Source organism: Astatotilapia calliptera, chromosome 2 (genome assembly GCF_964374335.1).
Source record: "Astatotilapia calliptera chromosome 2, fAstCal68.1, whole genome shotgun sequence".
NCBI lineage: Eukaryota > Metazoa > Chordata > Actinopteri > Cichliformes > Cichlidae > Astatotilapia > Astatotilapia calliptera.
In genome coordinates this window covers 20,838,377-20,854,096 of record NC_137423.1, presented here as the reverse complement: position 1 = coordinate 20,854,096, position 15,720 = coordinate 20,838,377, and the positions used below count along the sequence as shown (strand labels likewise).

Genomic DNA, 15,720 nt, shown 5'->3' with positions numbered 1-15,720 from the left:
TCAGTTTGGACCCATGAAGTGTTTAAAGACTCAAACCTTGTGTTGCCTCTGGAATTAGTACAGCCTATAGTAATATTCTATCTAGTAGGCAGGTTTTTAAAGGCTCTCTGTGCAGACAGGTCAGATACTGTATTCTGCCTCAGAAACAGTGGTCTATATACAGTCTATATACAGTGGTTCCAATGTATAAAGACTGCACAGACTGTATATAAAAGATAACAAAAAAATAAGAAAAAAGGGGCTAACCAAATCAACAAAGGGCACATAGACAGAGATCAGCTACACCCCCATGTGCTACAATCGGTCTTTAAGTCTGACGTCGTTAGCCGTTTCCGGGTCCAAACTCCGCTTCAGGTCTTTAAGTCAAATGAACACTGCGGCATCACTGAGAGTTAAAACCTAAAATTCTTTCATCTTTAATAAAATGATCAGTGTTGCTGCTTTACCAGGTGTAACAATTAAGTTTAACGTCCAGGCATCCATGAAAACAGGATTATTACAGAATTAAATTAACAGAGTTAGAAGTTAGCTCACTAGCTTCCACCTAAACATGATATAGCATGTTCTGACAGAGATTTCTGAAAGAATTCAAACGTACAGCTCTGCTATCACTTCCAACATAAATGAAGACAGAAAACTAAACAGCAGTGACGTTTGTAGGGTTACTGAAGTTGGACTAGCTGGTATATAATGATGTGCTACGTGCTCTCTAGCGACACAGCTATGGTTAGCATAAACACATTGAAGCTGGAGGATGAACACTAACTTTTTCCACTCGATAAAAGTTAACATGAGTGTTCTTGGTGGTCAGGGACAAATGCGATCGCATGGCAGGATGCTGTAAACGGACCAGACAGACGGAGTTACATCATAAGGTTTTAAAAACTGAGCTTTAAAATGAACAGCAGCAATAAAAACCAACAGAGGCTGACAGTGATCACTGACTGTTTTTAGGGGCTTGTTGAGATTAAATAGAACAAGATACAAAATATTAAAAACATGTTAAAAACCCAACAGCCTTAATAAACACAGTAGTTTGGACCCGGAAGCAGAATCCATCACATCATCACTTAAAGATCAGATAGAAATGCATGATCCAAACTCAAGTGGCCACTTCAGGAACTGCAATTTGTGTTTGTTCACTTTGGCTTCATTTTTTAAACCTGAGCGTTGCTGCTTTGACTGTTAGATTAAGACAACTTCAATTCTTGCTCATTAGTCATATTCATGGAGTTTGGCTACCATCCCAATGCAGCGTCAGTCTCATTCTGAGTTGAAATATCCTGACAATAGCCGTAAATAGCTAGAGCAGCTAGTGCACAGAACAAATAAAGATGTATAATGGCATGAAGGTGGAGTGGAAAGTATCTGATGAACACGTAAACAAGCTTCAGAATAAATGGGCCTACTGTAAAGAAAAAAGTGTGTTCTACAAAAGGAAAGGGACACAGTATGATATCAAATTTGGAAAGGCGATTGAAGGGAAAGTCTGGAGTTTGTTGCCCTTCCTCATCCATAAATCCATGTTCAATCCTGTCAAACCGGAGCCTGTGGTGAGCCCAAACTCAAAGCCTTACAACCCCCGAACAAACCCTTGAGTGACATTTGAGAAACTAAGTCCATGTCTTTCCCCATCTATCCTCCAGTTTGTCATTTCTCTCAATCCTCCTCCCGATCTTTCCGGCCATCTCCCTCCTTGCCTCCATTTTTTTCTTTCTAGTAAGACTCTCGTCACGGTGCTGAAGGCAGCTCTTTATGCTCTGTCAGTTGCAATAAGCAGATGTGGATGGTGTGTGTACTGTAGGTGCACGTGTCCATGTGAGTGCATGCGTGCAACATAGATGCATCAACCCATTACCTTGGGTCACTGCAGAGTGAGAGCACACCCTAATTCAATCACACACACTCAGTGCAGGAAATCAAGCTTTGATAACTTGCGCTAACTTAAGATAACTTGTGCTTTGTTTAGGCTGTCATGTCGAGTTCTGGCACCCAAATGTGACCTTATGAGCTCCGAGGCTTCGGGCAGGAGGCTTTGGAACAGTCAGCTCTGTTAGCGAACTTTTAAATAGCCCTGACTTGAAGTGGGAATTATAAATAAGTCTGCTTAGTCGGACTAAGGATGATAGTTACTGACTGTACAAACAGTTCTGTTTTTGTGGCTGTTTTTCTTCTTTTAACTGTAGTTCAGCTGAGCACATACGAATTGAATTTGTCAGGTCGCTCACTTACAATGGACTGAACAGTCTCTAATTTTTATGCTGGTTTTATTTTAATGGTGAGAGATGGAACATCATCATACTCCCCAAAAAACACATTACATAAAAGTTATAAACTGACAAAATAAGAATTTCCTACACTGTATCTAGTGCATCACTACACCTGTTTACTGCATTTGGTTAAACGTTTAGGGAAAAATATGACATCTTGATTGTGTCTGTGACCTTTGTAGTCTTTTAATAGGCTTTTAAGGCCCAGCAATGAGAGGTGTACCAATTCTAAAAGCAACTGAATCAATTTGTGACTCTGCTTCGAATTCTGTGTGCAACCTCTGTTCAGTCAGAGCCTGGCACCTTAGCCTCCTGTGCGCCTTTAAAAATGAGCATCCAAAGAAATTTTGTGCAAGCCAACAAAAATAAAAAAATTAAGCTGATGCAGTGCATGAATTTGTAAAACCAAACCAGGGAGTCTAAAGATGCTTCAGTGTTGCAGCAGATACAGTCCACAAAGATGTCTGCAAAAACATCCATGTCCAGCTAATCAGCAGGTTTCCTGATTACAATGGCTCAGTGTAATATAAGTGTTTTATGCATAAACACATATTATATATTCTTTGGGCAAACTGAAGTGATATTCGTGTTTTGTGCTGAACTTGGCATCTGATGTGCAGAGATGACCTCATCCAGTGTGACATGTTTCTTAAAAGACTGAGCGCTGTGATTTATTGCTAAAAGGCTTAAATATTCCCTTAGAGACCTTAATTTCATTTTAGTTATGATTAACCTTTGGTCAGCAGTTTCTCTATCTCTTATTATAATCAGAAAGTATAGTGCCTTTAGATGTAAAATCCAAAAACGGAATCAAGCAATTTATTATGTTATAACTTCCCCAAGTTAAATAAAATAATGACACTACAGATGGAGCTGTCTTTGAACTGGCACCAGTGAGTGAGTAAGTCACAGTGTGTGCAAAAGGAATATAGTTAATGTCAACGAATTTTCAGTACAAGAAAATCCCTAAGAGCTACTACTTATTTCATGCCTTTCATATGAGAAATGGCAAGTGCTTTACAGCAGAGGACAGTGTATGTAACAATGTAACATAGACCTGAAAACCTTTATTATAATAATTAAAATTAAGTCTGTGCCAGATGAAAATATTTAGTTCAATTCAATTTTATTCATACAGCACAAATCACAAACAAGCTTTTTACTGAGAGGTTAAGACCCTACAATACAGTCCCAATCAAAAGTTTAAGACCACTTGAAAAATGGCAAAAAAAAATTCCTATTTTGCATGATTGGATCTTAACAAGGTTCCAAGTAGAGCTTCAACATGTAACAAGGAGAAATGGGAGCGAGACAAAACATTTTACTGAAAACAAACTAAAACAGGCTGTTTTACAGCTGATCCAAAGTTTAGGACCATATGCCTTAAAAAGGCCAAATCTGTGCAAAAATGTGGATTCATTGTTATTTTCTGTCAGTAGTCACACTGTCATGACGTTCTGATGGCAACGGGAAAAAAATGTTCCCTTTTTGAACGTGGTCGGGTTGCTGAACTACATGAGCAGGGTCTCTCACAGCACGTGATCACTGCTGAGGTCGGACGCAGTAAGACAGTCATTTGGAGTTTCTTAAATGATCCTGAGGGTTATGGAACAACAAACGTCAAGTGGAAGACCCCAAAAAAATTCACCAGCACTGAGCCGGAGGATCCAATTGGCTGTCCATCAAGACACTGGACGATCCTCGACCCAGATTAAGGCAGTTACTGGTGCCGACTGCAGCCCTATAACCATCAGATGGCATCTGAGACTGAAAGGTGTCAGGGTTTCTGGGTCTTTGACCCAGTATTCTTAGTTCATGTTCACTGTTTATATTCTGTCTGCTTCACCTCCTGTTTTATTGTGTTAGCCTTGGTCCATGTGCATTATGTTCCGTCCTCTTCCCGTTTATCATTAGGTCATTATGTTCAGCTGTGTACTCACCAGGTTCTAATCTCTCATCACTCAGCCTGTGTATTTATGTCCCTCAGTTCAACCAGTCCAATGTCGTGTCATTGATGTTATTGTGATGTTGTTCTCGCCGCTGTTAGGTTGTCCTCTGTTCAGTTCCGTCAGGTCAGCCGGTCAGTTGTCAGTCAGTCTTTCATTCATCCATTCAGTCAGTCGTCCAGCCGGCCAGCCGTTTCCTACTTCTGTTCTGTTTGTTCACTCCGTTGACAATAAAACACCAATCTTCACCTACCTGTGAGTCCAGCGTTTGGGTCCTCCTTCTTTCGTCTACGACCTCATCCTGACAAAAGGCTTCAAAAACAAACATCTTCAAAGGCCTCGTCTCCTTGGACACCACAGAATCAACCATTTGCACCAAACATGCAACACTGAAAGGTGGCAGAGAGTTTTCTTCTCTTATGTGACCCTCGTCTGTGTGGTAACGCCTGGGTTTTTCAACAGGACAACGCTACAGTACACAATGTTCTTTCAGGAGAGTAACATCACTCTTTTGGACCATCCTGTGTGTTCCTCTGATCTAAATCCAACTGAGAACCTTTGGGGATGGATGGCAAGTTTACAGAAACAGACGACAGTTCCAGACAGCAGACGCCCTTCATGCGGCCGTCTTCAACACTTGGAGAAACTTCGCTCACCTCATGGAAACGCTTACATCAAGCATGCCGCAACGAATTATTGAAGTGATCAACAATAACAGTGGAGCTCCTCATCACTGAGTTCATGTCTGAACTTTGATTTCTGTTTTGGGGGGTTTACGAAATTTTTTGGAGGTGTGGTCCTAAACTTTGGATCAGCTGTAAAACAGCCTGTTTCAGTTTAAGTGTTATTTTCAATAAAAAGTTTTGTCTCACTCCCAGTTCTTCTTGTTACAAGTTGAAGCTCGACTTGGAATCTTTTTAAGATCCAACCATGAAAATATGATTTTTTTTTGCCATTTTCCAAGCTGTCTTAAACTTTTGATTGGGGATGTAATACAGCAAAAACCCCAACAATCAGAGGATACCCCCATGAGCAAGCACTTGGCGAAAGTGAGAAAGAATAACTCACTTTTACCAGGAAGAAAAAAAAGAATAAAGAGCAAACACAATTAATTTAGGTTAAAGCTATATTTGCTTAGAACTGAAACCAAATTCATTTTCACACAAACATCCAGCTGGTTACAACGTTCCAGTTCATAGTTTGTTACAATAAATGCTGAGGATACAGGACTGGTTCAGCACTAACCATTTATTGGCAAATCTCTGGTGGTTCTGGCTCAAACTAGTAACTATTTACTTATGCGCAGTTCGTCTTTATGACTCCAACAGGGGAATAAACGCAGGACTAGGGATGGGTATCGAAACCCGGTTCTTGTTGAGAACCGGTTCCCACTGTTTCAATTCCTTGGAATTGTTTGCCATTTTTGCAAACGATTCCCTTATCGATTCCAGTCGCCCCGAATGACGTCACCACGTTGCGGAGCGTCATTTACCTGGCAGGAAACACGGCGCCTAAGCGGCTCAAACGCTCAAAAGTTTGGTTATACTTTACGAGAACGGATGACAACAGGGCAACTTGGAATACTTGCAAAGTAGATATTTCATTTAAGGGAGGAAACGCTACGAATATGCAAAAGCATTTGCTCACAAAACACGCGATGACCTTAAATGAATGTCGTGTTTTTAATTCCGCTCCGGACTCGTGAATCTCAACCCAGCAGCAGCGGTAATGTTTGCACGTCCTCTCCCGTTAATGCGGCAGGTAAATAATCAACTAACAGTGCATATTATGTTAGCGCGATCTGCCTTATTACAAAACCTGCCATTACTGTGCATTTAGGTGACCACGATGAGAGACACAGACAGAGTCTGGCTCAGATGCTGGCAGTTCTCGCTGCAGTCTACCGGTAGCGTCTCCTTTCAGGCCAGGATAGACGAATGTCACCGAGCAGTGACTAAGTTCTTGGTCAAAGGCTTGCACCCATTTGCCACAGCAGATGCCCTCGATTTCACTTTGGTAAGTGAATGTGTTTAATTGTAGGCAGGACATTACTGGATATTCTTGTGTAATTGCTACAGAATAATTTATGTTACACTTTGTTATTGCTACAGGAGAATATTTATTTTATTATTTTACATTTACAATTTTTTTCCTGGGGACCCTGTGACACCCCATCGAAGAGCCGTAGGCTGTGGATCTCTTAAGATCTCACTGTTGGGTTTGTAAGGCCATGTTACTCCTAAATTTCTATCTTGTTCAAAGAGAAGATATAAAACAAAGTTCTAAGCTAATCGACTTTAGTGTTCTCCTTTTTAAAACATAAGAATCGATAAAGAATCGATAAAGAATCGAATCGTTAAACAGAATCGAAAATGGAATCGGAATCGTTAAAATCTTATCAATACCCATCCCTACGCAGGACGTTACCAAAGAATAGAAACCTCAACATTAATACTGATAAAAGTGGGCTAAAAACTAATTCGACCTCAAAGACCTCTGAGAGAGGATGTAATCAAACAGAGTTCTCATATTTAAATTCTTTTTTTAAAAGGTGGAATGAACCCAATAAATAATAACATTTTTTTAAAGTGCAACAGAGCGTACAAGAAGTTAAAAAAAGCTTTACTGTGGTTTCCTAAAAGATGGAAGTGTAAACAAGGGATGCTGTTGCTTTGCTGTAGGGGGTTTTGCATATAGGAGAAAATCCTCAAAATAAACCCAAAACCATACAGGAAGCCAACACAGAGCAGCAGAAAATAGACTAACGTTCTCTGTTTCTGGTTGTGGTTAATAGCTGAGCCGCAGAGTTTTAAATAAACTCAAATCTATAGTTGTTGTTGTTTTCGAGAGACCGAGAAAAAGAGCGCTGCAGTGATCTGTCTGCTCAAAGAAAGGCACTGGTCATTTTTAAACACTCTTTTTACTCAGAAGTGGTTATTAGTTTAATTGCTATACAAGTCAACCCCGAGACTCGGACTTAATTTCCGCATATTGTTAAACAGCAAGTCTCAGCTACTTTTGAGGCCAGCTGCTCGGGTTTCAGTGCTGTCCTCGTTTATCATGGAGCGGCACACGGACACGCAGTTTCATTTAAACAGTTATAACCTTCATAACCATTCTGCAATTAAATATGGAGAACTATCATGACAGAGGAGATGATGGAGGTCAGGAACTGAGACCTTATTTTAGCTGTTTGGGACATTGTCTAAAGCAGGGGAGTCAAACATAAGGCCCGGGGAACAGAAGTGGCCCAATAAAGACAATCCGGTCCACTTGATATCTTCGGAAAATGTGAAGGAGGACATAAATTTAGGACTTTTAACTGTATTTTCATACATTTCATAACTTGCCCTAGTTATAACAACCTCCCCAACAATAATTCATATTGTATGAACCAATGAAGTAATAGATAAAAAAATTAACGACAGAAAAAGTCCATTTTTTTTCCTCTGCTATAGAAATGTCTTTTTGCATATATAGTTTCCACTGTAAAATAAATAAAACAGGATATTTTCTGTGTATTCACAAAGACATTCTGGTCATTAAGTTCTTACAATTTAAGCCCAAAGAATTGTGCTGACAGATTTCTTTCATTACCTGCAGCTTTTCTTTATAATGCAGAGAAAAGCAAGAAGTGCTGTTTAAATTTCACTTCTTTTTCTTATATTAGGATATCCCAGGAATTAAATGTGCAAGTAAACTACTTCAGTAAAAGGTAAGTTTCTCTGGTCCAGCCCACTTCAGATCAAACTACATGTGGCCTGAGATGTAAAATGACTTTGACAAACCTGGTTTAAAGCCCGAGTTAAAAACTTCCCAACAGGTGATGAGCTATAAGGAAAAGCTTCTTTCTTGAAGTACGTAGTGAGCTAAATCCAGGTTAAACCTGTTATCTTTTGTTCATTTTCTTTCAGTCTAGATGATTACAGAGCGGGAGTTCTGAACGAGGAGAAGCTGAGAAAGAAAGAGTTTTGAGCTCTGGGACAACTAAGATGTGGAAAGTGCAAAAAATGGCTGCATACCATTTTTTGTGCCATACTGTTTGGAGCCAGGGGTTAAAGAGGAAATAAAGAAAACAAACAGACAAGACGGTGTGAGCGTGCTGTGGAACAGAGCACGCCAACATATCGAATACCTCGACTTCATTTGCAGCTGCTTGTGCGGTTGCTCCTGTAGGCAGAGCTGATAAGAACGCTTTCAACATGTACATACACCTACTTCAGGTTTCATGCTGTGCTGATGCACACGCCCGTGTGTGTGTGTGTGTTGGGAGAACACACACTGACAAAACAATCCCATTCAACTTAATGCCTCCCATGAGGGGAAAGTATATGTGTATACGTTTTTTGTATATGCACACACACACACACACACACACACACACACACACACACACACACACACACACACACACACACACACACACACACACACACACACACACACACACACAGCTTCCTGTAGGTAATTACAGTGTTAAGTGATGAGGGCCCTACAGTTCTCATTCTGACCTCCTCTGGAGGTGTGTGTCTGTGTGATCCTGTGTGTGTGTGTGTGTGTGTGTGTGTGTGTGTGTGTCCGTCCCTGGGGTGCTAGTTAAGTATAGTAAGATAGATTTAACACCCAAGGCATCCAGCAGGAGTCAGACGGGGAGAGAGAAAGGCCTGTTTTTAGTCCACCCCCTCTCTGTGTGTCTCTCCTCTCTTCATCTCTCCCAATCCTCTCAGTCACCCCTCACCTTCCTAATCTTTATCTCTCTGTCTGCATCTATTACCTCGGCCCTATTCTCTATTTCCTTGCCCCGTTCGGCCTCCCGCTGCGTTTCCCTGCCTGTTTATCTCTTTTCACATTTCTCCAATTCTGCCTGTCCTTGCTTTCTTGCATTACATACATTGGTTTCATATAGTGGGCATTCAGGGAAACTAGTTTCTGCTGATAGCTGGGGTAAGACAGACAATTCATCTGCTCCTTCAGGGGTGCTTTACTATTCTGTCTTAATGTCTCTTTAGGTTCTTCCTTTTTTTTTCTCTGGGCTTTGGCCTCTGTCGCCAGAAAGAGGCGGGATGTTTCTCCTGTATTGGCTTCCCTTCATTGGCTTCCTGTTAAATCCAGAATTGAATTCAAAATCCTGCTCCTCACATACAAGGTCTTAAAAAAATCAGGCCCCATCTTATCTTAATGACCTTGTAGTACCATATCACCCTATTAGAGCACTTCGCTCTCACACTGCAGGCTTACTCATATGATTGTTGGGTTTTTTTCTGTGTATATTATTGTTAGGGATGGGTATCGAAAACCGGTTCTTGTTGAGAACCGGTTCCCACTGTTTCAATTCCTTGGAATCGTTTGCCACTTTTAAAAACGATTCCCTTATCGATTCCAGTCGCCCCGAATGACGTCATCACGTTGAGTAGCGTCTTTTACCCAGTAGGAAACACGGCGCCTGAGCGGCACAAACGCTCAAAAGTTTGGTTACACTTTATGAGAAAGGATGACAACAGGGCAACGTGCAATACTTGCAAAGTAGAGATTTCATCAAAGGGAGGAAACACTACGAATATGCAAAAGCATTTGCTCAAAAAACACGCGATTGCTTTCAACGAATGTCGTGTTTTTGATCCGCTCCGGACTAGCAAAGCTCAACCCAGCAGCAGCGGTAGCGTTTCCACGTCCTCTCCCGTTAATACTGCAGGTAACTAATCAATTAGCATTGCATATTATGTTAGCGCGATTTACCTTATTACAAAAACTGCTATTACTGTGCGTTGCATTTAGATAACCATGATGAGAGAGACAGAGTCTGGCTGGCTCAGATGCTGGCAGTTCTCGCTGCAGTCTACCGGTAGCGTCTCCTTTCAGGCCGGGATAGACGAATGTCACCGAGCAGTGACTAACTTTGTGGTCAAAGGCTTGCACCCATTTGCCACAGCAGATGCCCCCGATTTCACTTTGGTAAGTGAATGTGTTTAATTGTAGGCAGGACATTACTGGATATTCTTGTGTAATTGCTACAGAATAATTTATGTTACACTTTGTTATTGCTACAGGAGAATATTTATTTTATTATTTTACATATACATTTTTTTCCTGGGGACCCTGTGACACCCCATTGAAGAGCCGTAGGCTGTGGATCTCTTAAGATCTCACTGTTGGGTTTGTAAGGCCATGTTACTCCTAAATTTCTATCTTGTTCAAAGAGAAGATATAAAACACAGTTCTAAGCTAATCGACCTTAGTGTTCTCCTTTTTAAAAAAAAAGAATCGATAAGAGAATCGATAAGGAATCGAATCGTTAAACAGAATCGAAAATGGAATCGGAATCGTTAAAATCTTATCAATACCCATCCCTAATTATTGTAGGGTAGTCTAAGGAGCTTGGAAAGAAAAGCGTCTGGACTTCTTTGAGTTGCTTGAAGACGTTTGACCTCTCATCCGAGAAGCTTCTTCAGTTCTAAGGTCAAATGGTGGAGAGTCCCAGATTTAAACCCAGTGGGAGTTTCCCCCCCAAAGAGGGACAAAAGGACCCCCTGATGATCCTCTACCTAATCACATGAGCCAAGGTGTGAAAGCGGGTGTGGGTCACAATCAGCCAGGGTTTCGGGTGACCTCATTGTGAAACCTGGCCCCACCCTATCATGTGATTTCCTGAGGTCAGATGGCCCAGGATGTGAGTGGGTGTTAAGGCGTCTGGGAAGGGATCTCAAAACTGACTTTATAAACGCCCAATTAGGATAACCGCATGTTTTGAATGCTTCCTTTACATGTGTGTGTTCCTTCTTTTTCCCTTCAGGCTTAGAGGGAACATGTTCTGCCCGGTGGTGTAGGGTCCTGATTACTCCAAGTTTGTGTTCTAGAGGGTGATGGGAGTCAAAGAGGAGGTACTGGTCCGTGTGTTTGGGCTTCTGGTAAACTTCAATGTTGAGGTTGCCGTTCTCTTCAATGTGCACAGCGCAGTCCAGGAAAGGCAAACAGTTGTCCTTTGTGTCTTCCCTGGTGAACTTGATGTTTTTATCCACAGAGTTAATGTGCGCAGTGAAAGATTCCACTTCATGTGTCTTGATTTTGACCCAGGTGTCGCCTACATATCTGTACCAGTGGCTGGGTACTCTTCCTTTGAAAGAGCCAAGAGCCTTCCTTTCCACTTCCTCCATGTAAAGGTTGGCTACAATAGGTGACACAGGGGAGCCCATGGACATATTTCAAATATGTCTCACCACTACATATTTCAAATACAACGAGGGTTTCTACAGACAAAAACATGGCTGCGCCATGGGCTTAAATCTTAATTATCTCAGAAGCTGTTCACATCCACAAATATTTATTACCCAATGAAAACACTGAGCAGGATGGGTTTTCCTTGTTAACAGAATCATAACAAGAGACTGGAATAGTCCCAGGTAACTGGAGCAGACATGGTCTTATATTTAGCAAGCCAGAGTACAAAAAACAACGTAAAACTAACGTGGAAGCAAAAAATTATGCTTCTTTGAATGAATGCACCTCAGAAACCTGTCATTTAAAACAAACATTGCTTAAGGATTAAATGCACTTAATGAAATCTTCTGATCTTTAGAGAATCTGACATGTTTGTTTTCTTACTGACAGTTAAGGCCAATGTCATCCCATTCCTGTAATTATGGAAAATATTACCAACAGCTTGAAAATTTATTTCAATCAATTTAATTCATTTCGGTCGACCTCCTATGAGCAAGCACTCAGTGATGGTGGGAAGAAAAAACTCCCTTTTTAACAGGAAGAAGACTGGCAGAACCAGGCTCAGGGAGGGGTGACCATGTTTACTAATGTCACATGTAACATCCCAGAGAAGGAAATGTCCCTATCAGATTTTAGCACTGACTGAAATGTTAAAGGTTTTTGCATTTCTGTTAACTAACAAACAATGAGTTGATGGGTATGTATGAGACGACAGAACTCGATTACCTCGCTCATTGTTGCACTCTGCTTCAATGCTGCTTCACTAACCTGACTTCATATTAAAATACATTTAAAATCCACAACCTTACTCTGGGTAAACTTGTTCTATTCAATAGAATCTATGTTTCCTCAGCATGTTTTGTAATCGAAAACATATTTTTGGGTGCCTCAAGGTTCCATCCTAAGCACCATCTAAGATGTCTGTGTCCTCCTTTGTGAAGCATTAATGTTACTTCAGAAATCTTGGTGTTACCAACAAAATCATCTGCATCGTAACGTGTTTTGTGACAGAAAGCTGGTTTCTGGTGGCTCAGCGCTCGGTCCGTGTCACCATCAAACATCCTATGTCCTCTTTCATATAACAAAAACTGTGTTGTTTTATAATGCAAGGTAATTATTTGTGTTACTTTTTAATAGTTTGATAGAAGGAAGCAGATTGTATAGATAACACATTTTTGCTTTGATAGTGAATGGACCAGCATGCACATGTGATCATTTGTCATTCTTAAAGACACTGGAGGCCAATATTTGTCGATTTCTTTTTTGCCTAACAAGTTTAACAGAAACCAGTAAATCAGGAGCGAAGAAAAGGGAAAGCTCTACCTTTCTTTTGCAGTATAGCGCTACCGCTGCGCCTCCCTATGTGGTTCTCCACGTAACAGGTATAGTTGGCCAAATCTCCGTCCTCCACGGCATCAAATGTTAGGGACAGCTGCACTTCCTTCTCTCCTAAATGCTCCCTCACCACCCTGGAAAAGAAACATGCGAGAAGTGGATTCACAAAGCAGTGATATTAAATCTTTTATTGTGATTTACTCTAATACACTCAAGACTTTAACTTGGAATTTCTACTTATGCAAATTGCATCAGGAGGGAAGTAAACACATGTAAATTTTAAAGATGAGAGAATCTCCTTGCCTCTTAATCTGTTCCATTAAAGATGAAGAAGCACAAGGAACATGGCGCTATAGAGCACAGTATATAGGGCAGATTTTAAAAGAAAGAGAGAGCGAAAAGAAAAGAAATGAGGGCAGAAGAAGCAAGGAGCCATGTCTGGAAAACACTGGCGACAGCTGGAAAAAGCTCTCTCCTTATGGTGAGGTCATACTCCTTTTAAGCCTGTGAGGCTGTGAGGAAGAGGGGCTGGAGGAGGAGACTGAACTGATGTCAGGGTCACAGAGTGCACCTTTAAACCTGGTGAGGTTCAGCCATAACCAGTGAGATCTTAGCTCAGGTGGCAGATTCAGAGCAGTGGCACAGATGGTTCAGCCACATAGGCTGGGTACATTTGAACATTTGTTTAATAAAAGCTAGTTTCATGTAATTGACACCGTTATGCATTTGTTGCATTTATTTATTCTGTTCATTTCTGTTCACAGCTGTTGTATGTTATTGTGGGTATGCCTGTCTTTTGATTCCAAGACATTATGATGTTTACAGTCACAATTGTGGTAGAGTTAGCTCATTAAGAAGAACTGGCTGGCTGATATCTGTTTAATGTTTCTGCTGGAGTCGTTGGAAAAGACGGGAAAGAGGGTGAAAGGAGAAGGTGCAAATCAAAAAGTCAGCATCCTCAAAAATTTGAAGCAGAAGCTTTTATTCGAGTCACCACTAAATTCAGAGTGAGGAATCTAGCGATTCATTAGCTAGCTAATGTTGTTATGTGGAAAACCCCCAAAACAACATGTAGCTAACGACTGCTTATTCTTGGACTTGAAAGCAGAAAACTAATTATCCTGGCTTACTCACATTAATGGCTGACATCAAATAAACATGTTGTGCATAAATAGCTTATCATATTTTGGAAAGTCAATACAAGAAAACAAAGCAAAAACAAACAAACAAACAAACAAAGACCCTTCCAGATGCTTTGGCGTCCATGTGCACTTCTTCACCTCTTGATGTAGAAAAACCCAAAGCTTGATTGTCCAGTTGTTAAATCATAGACCCTAGAAAACTGTGGAAGCTGTGATTGAACAATTACTGTATGAATGAGGATTTTATCAAACTGACATTTTTACGTGCCCCAGCAGATCTATTAACGAAATCTTTCAGCGGTTCAGGAGGAAGATAATTATGTAACAAACATGCTGTGAACTGAACCCTCAGTCAGCTTTTAATACTTGAGTAATTGAACCTCAGAGCAAATTATCTGGGACTGGGACAGCACCAGAAGTGTTAAGTCGCACCTAAACAAGCTTTCAAAGTTTCACATGGGTAATGACACCAGAAGTCTTTAAAAAGTCATTATTTTTACATTAAGCTGTGATCACAGTCCAGGAACATCTTCACTATGTGGCGAGTTATACTTCATGAGTGTTATGAGCTCTTTTATATGAAAAATAAAGACAATACAACGTTAAGTGTAGAAAACAAATTTTACCGCAATGAAGCATCAGATTACTTAAAAAAATGAAAAATAAATTAAAAGTAATATTGTTGATGTTTAGCCTGTCTTGGTTTAGTTGCAGGTTGGGGTGGGTTGGTTTGGATCTCTAGTAATTGGTTCAACCACACAAGCAGGCAGCAGGATTTTGGAAATAATGAGCGTTTTCAGTGCAGAATCAGCACTCTTGTCAGAAACAGGCGAGATGGTCCACAGGATTTTGTTATCCTTCTTCTGTACAGTATGTGCTGCATTGACTCAGCGTACAGTACAGTAATCCAGACTGGCCACATTGTAATACACACAGGGGTTGAACCACATGGGAGTTGGCACAGTCCAACCATGACAAGCAGCGATGAGACACTGTGTAGTCATTTTCCTGCAGCTCTGTTTGTAATTCACCACAGAAATGCGCTGTATCTGTCACTTGAGGCTTGTATCCAAGTGGCTGCATGCAAAGAAAATTGACACGCAAACTTTCAGCACAGGCATTCCCATTGGGAATTGAACTTCTAACCTCCTAAATATTCATGCTTTCCTCTTCCCTCGTGGCACCAGAGGCACAGAAAGAGCAGTGAAGTCTCAATGCAGGTTAATAATGATGGATAACATTACAGAAAGGGTTATGAGACTCAAAATGTCAAATGTGCCGGAAGACATACAGCAAAATGACTACCACCATCTCTGCATGTACGTCTTTTTTTTCCTTGCTCCGTGTCAGAGATTTTCAGTGTGTGCATCACTTTGAAGTCTCCTAGGACAGTGCATCAGGGGTTGCTGTCAAAAGATGAGACTTGCTAAAATGCTTAGTTTAAAACACATCACTCCTCTCCCTTTTTCTCACCTTCTAGCCATTAGCTATCTATATCCTACATCTCCTTTCCTTCTCCTCTTTCTGTCCTCCGGTGATTAAATGGGTACATTTCAAAATAAAAGTCACTGTTAAAAGCACAAGTTTTTCTCCTCATAATCTGTACATCTTGGTGAACGTGACACCATCAGCCAAAGTATCCTTCCTCTCTGAGTTCAGCTACATGTATGTGCCAAGCTGTATCTCAAAGGTCAGCACTGTGTGCATGCTCATCATTTGTATCATCTTTGCCTCCACTTGTGTTGCTGTTCTGATGATATCAAGGCCTGCATCTCTTGTTGTGGCTTTCCAATCACCCACAGCCAGTCCCAG

The 15,720-nt window shown here is 40.9% G+C and overlaps 1 protein-coding gene across 4 annotated transcripts in view; it reads right to left on the bottom strand.

Moving 5' to 3' along the window:
- il1rapl2 (interleukin 1 receptor accessory protein-like 2) overlaps positions 1-15,720 on the bottom strand; it is a 486,207-nt gene that overhangs the window by 21,298 nt on the left and 449,189 nt on the right. For all 4 annotated transcript variants that reach the window (XM_026186343.2, XM_026186354.2, XM_026186326.2 and 1 more), the window contains exon 9: positions 12,755-12,900. In XM_026186343.2, coding sequence (XP_026042128.1) covers positions 12,755-12,900 — 146 coding nt within the window. The remainder of the gene's footprint in view (positions 1-12,754; positions 12,901-15,720) is intronic.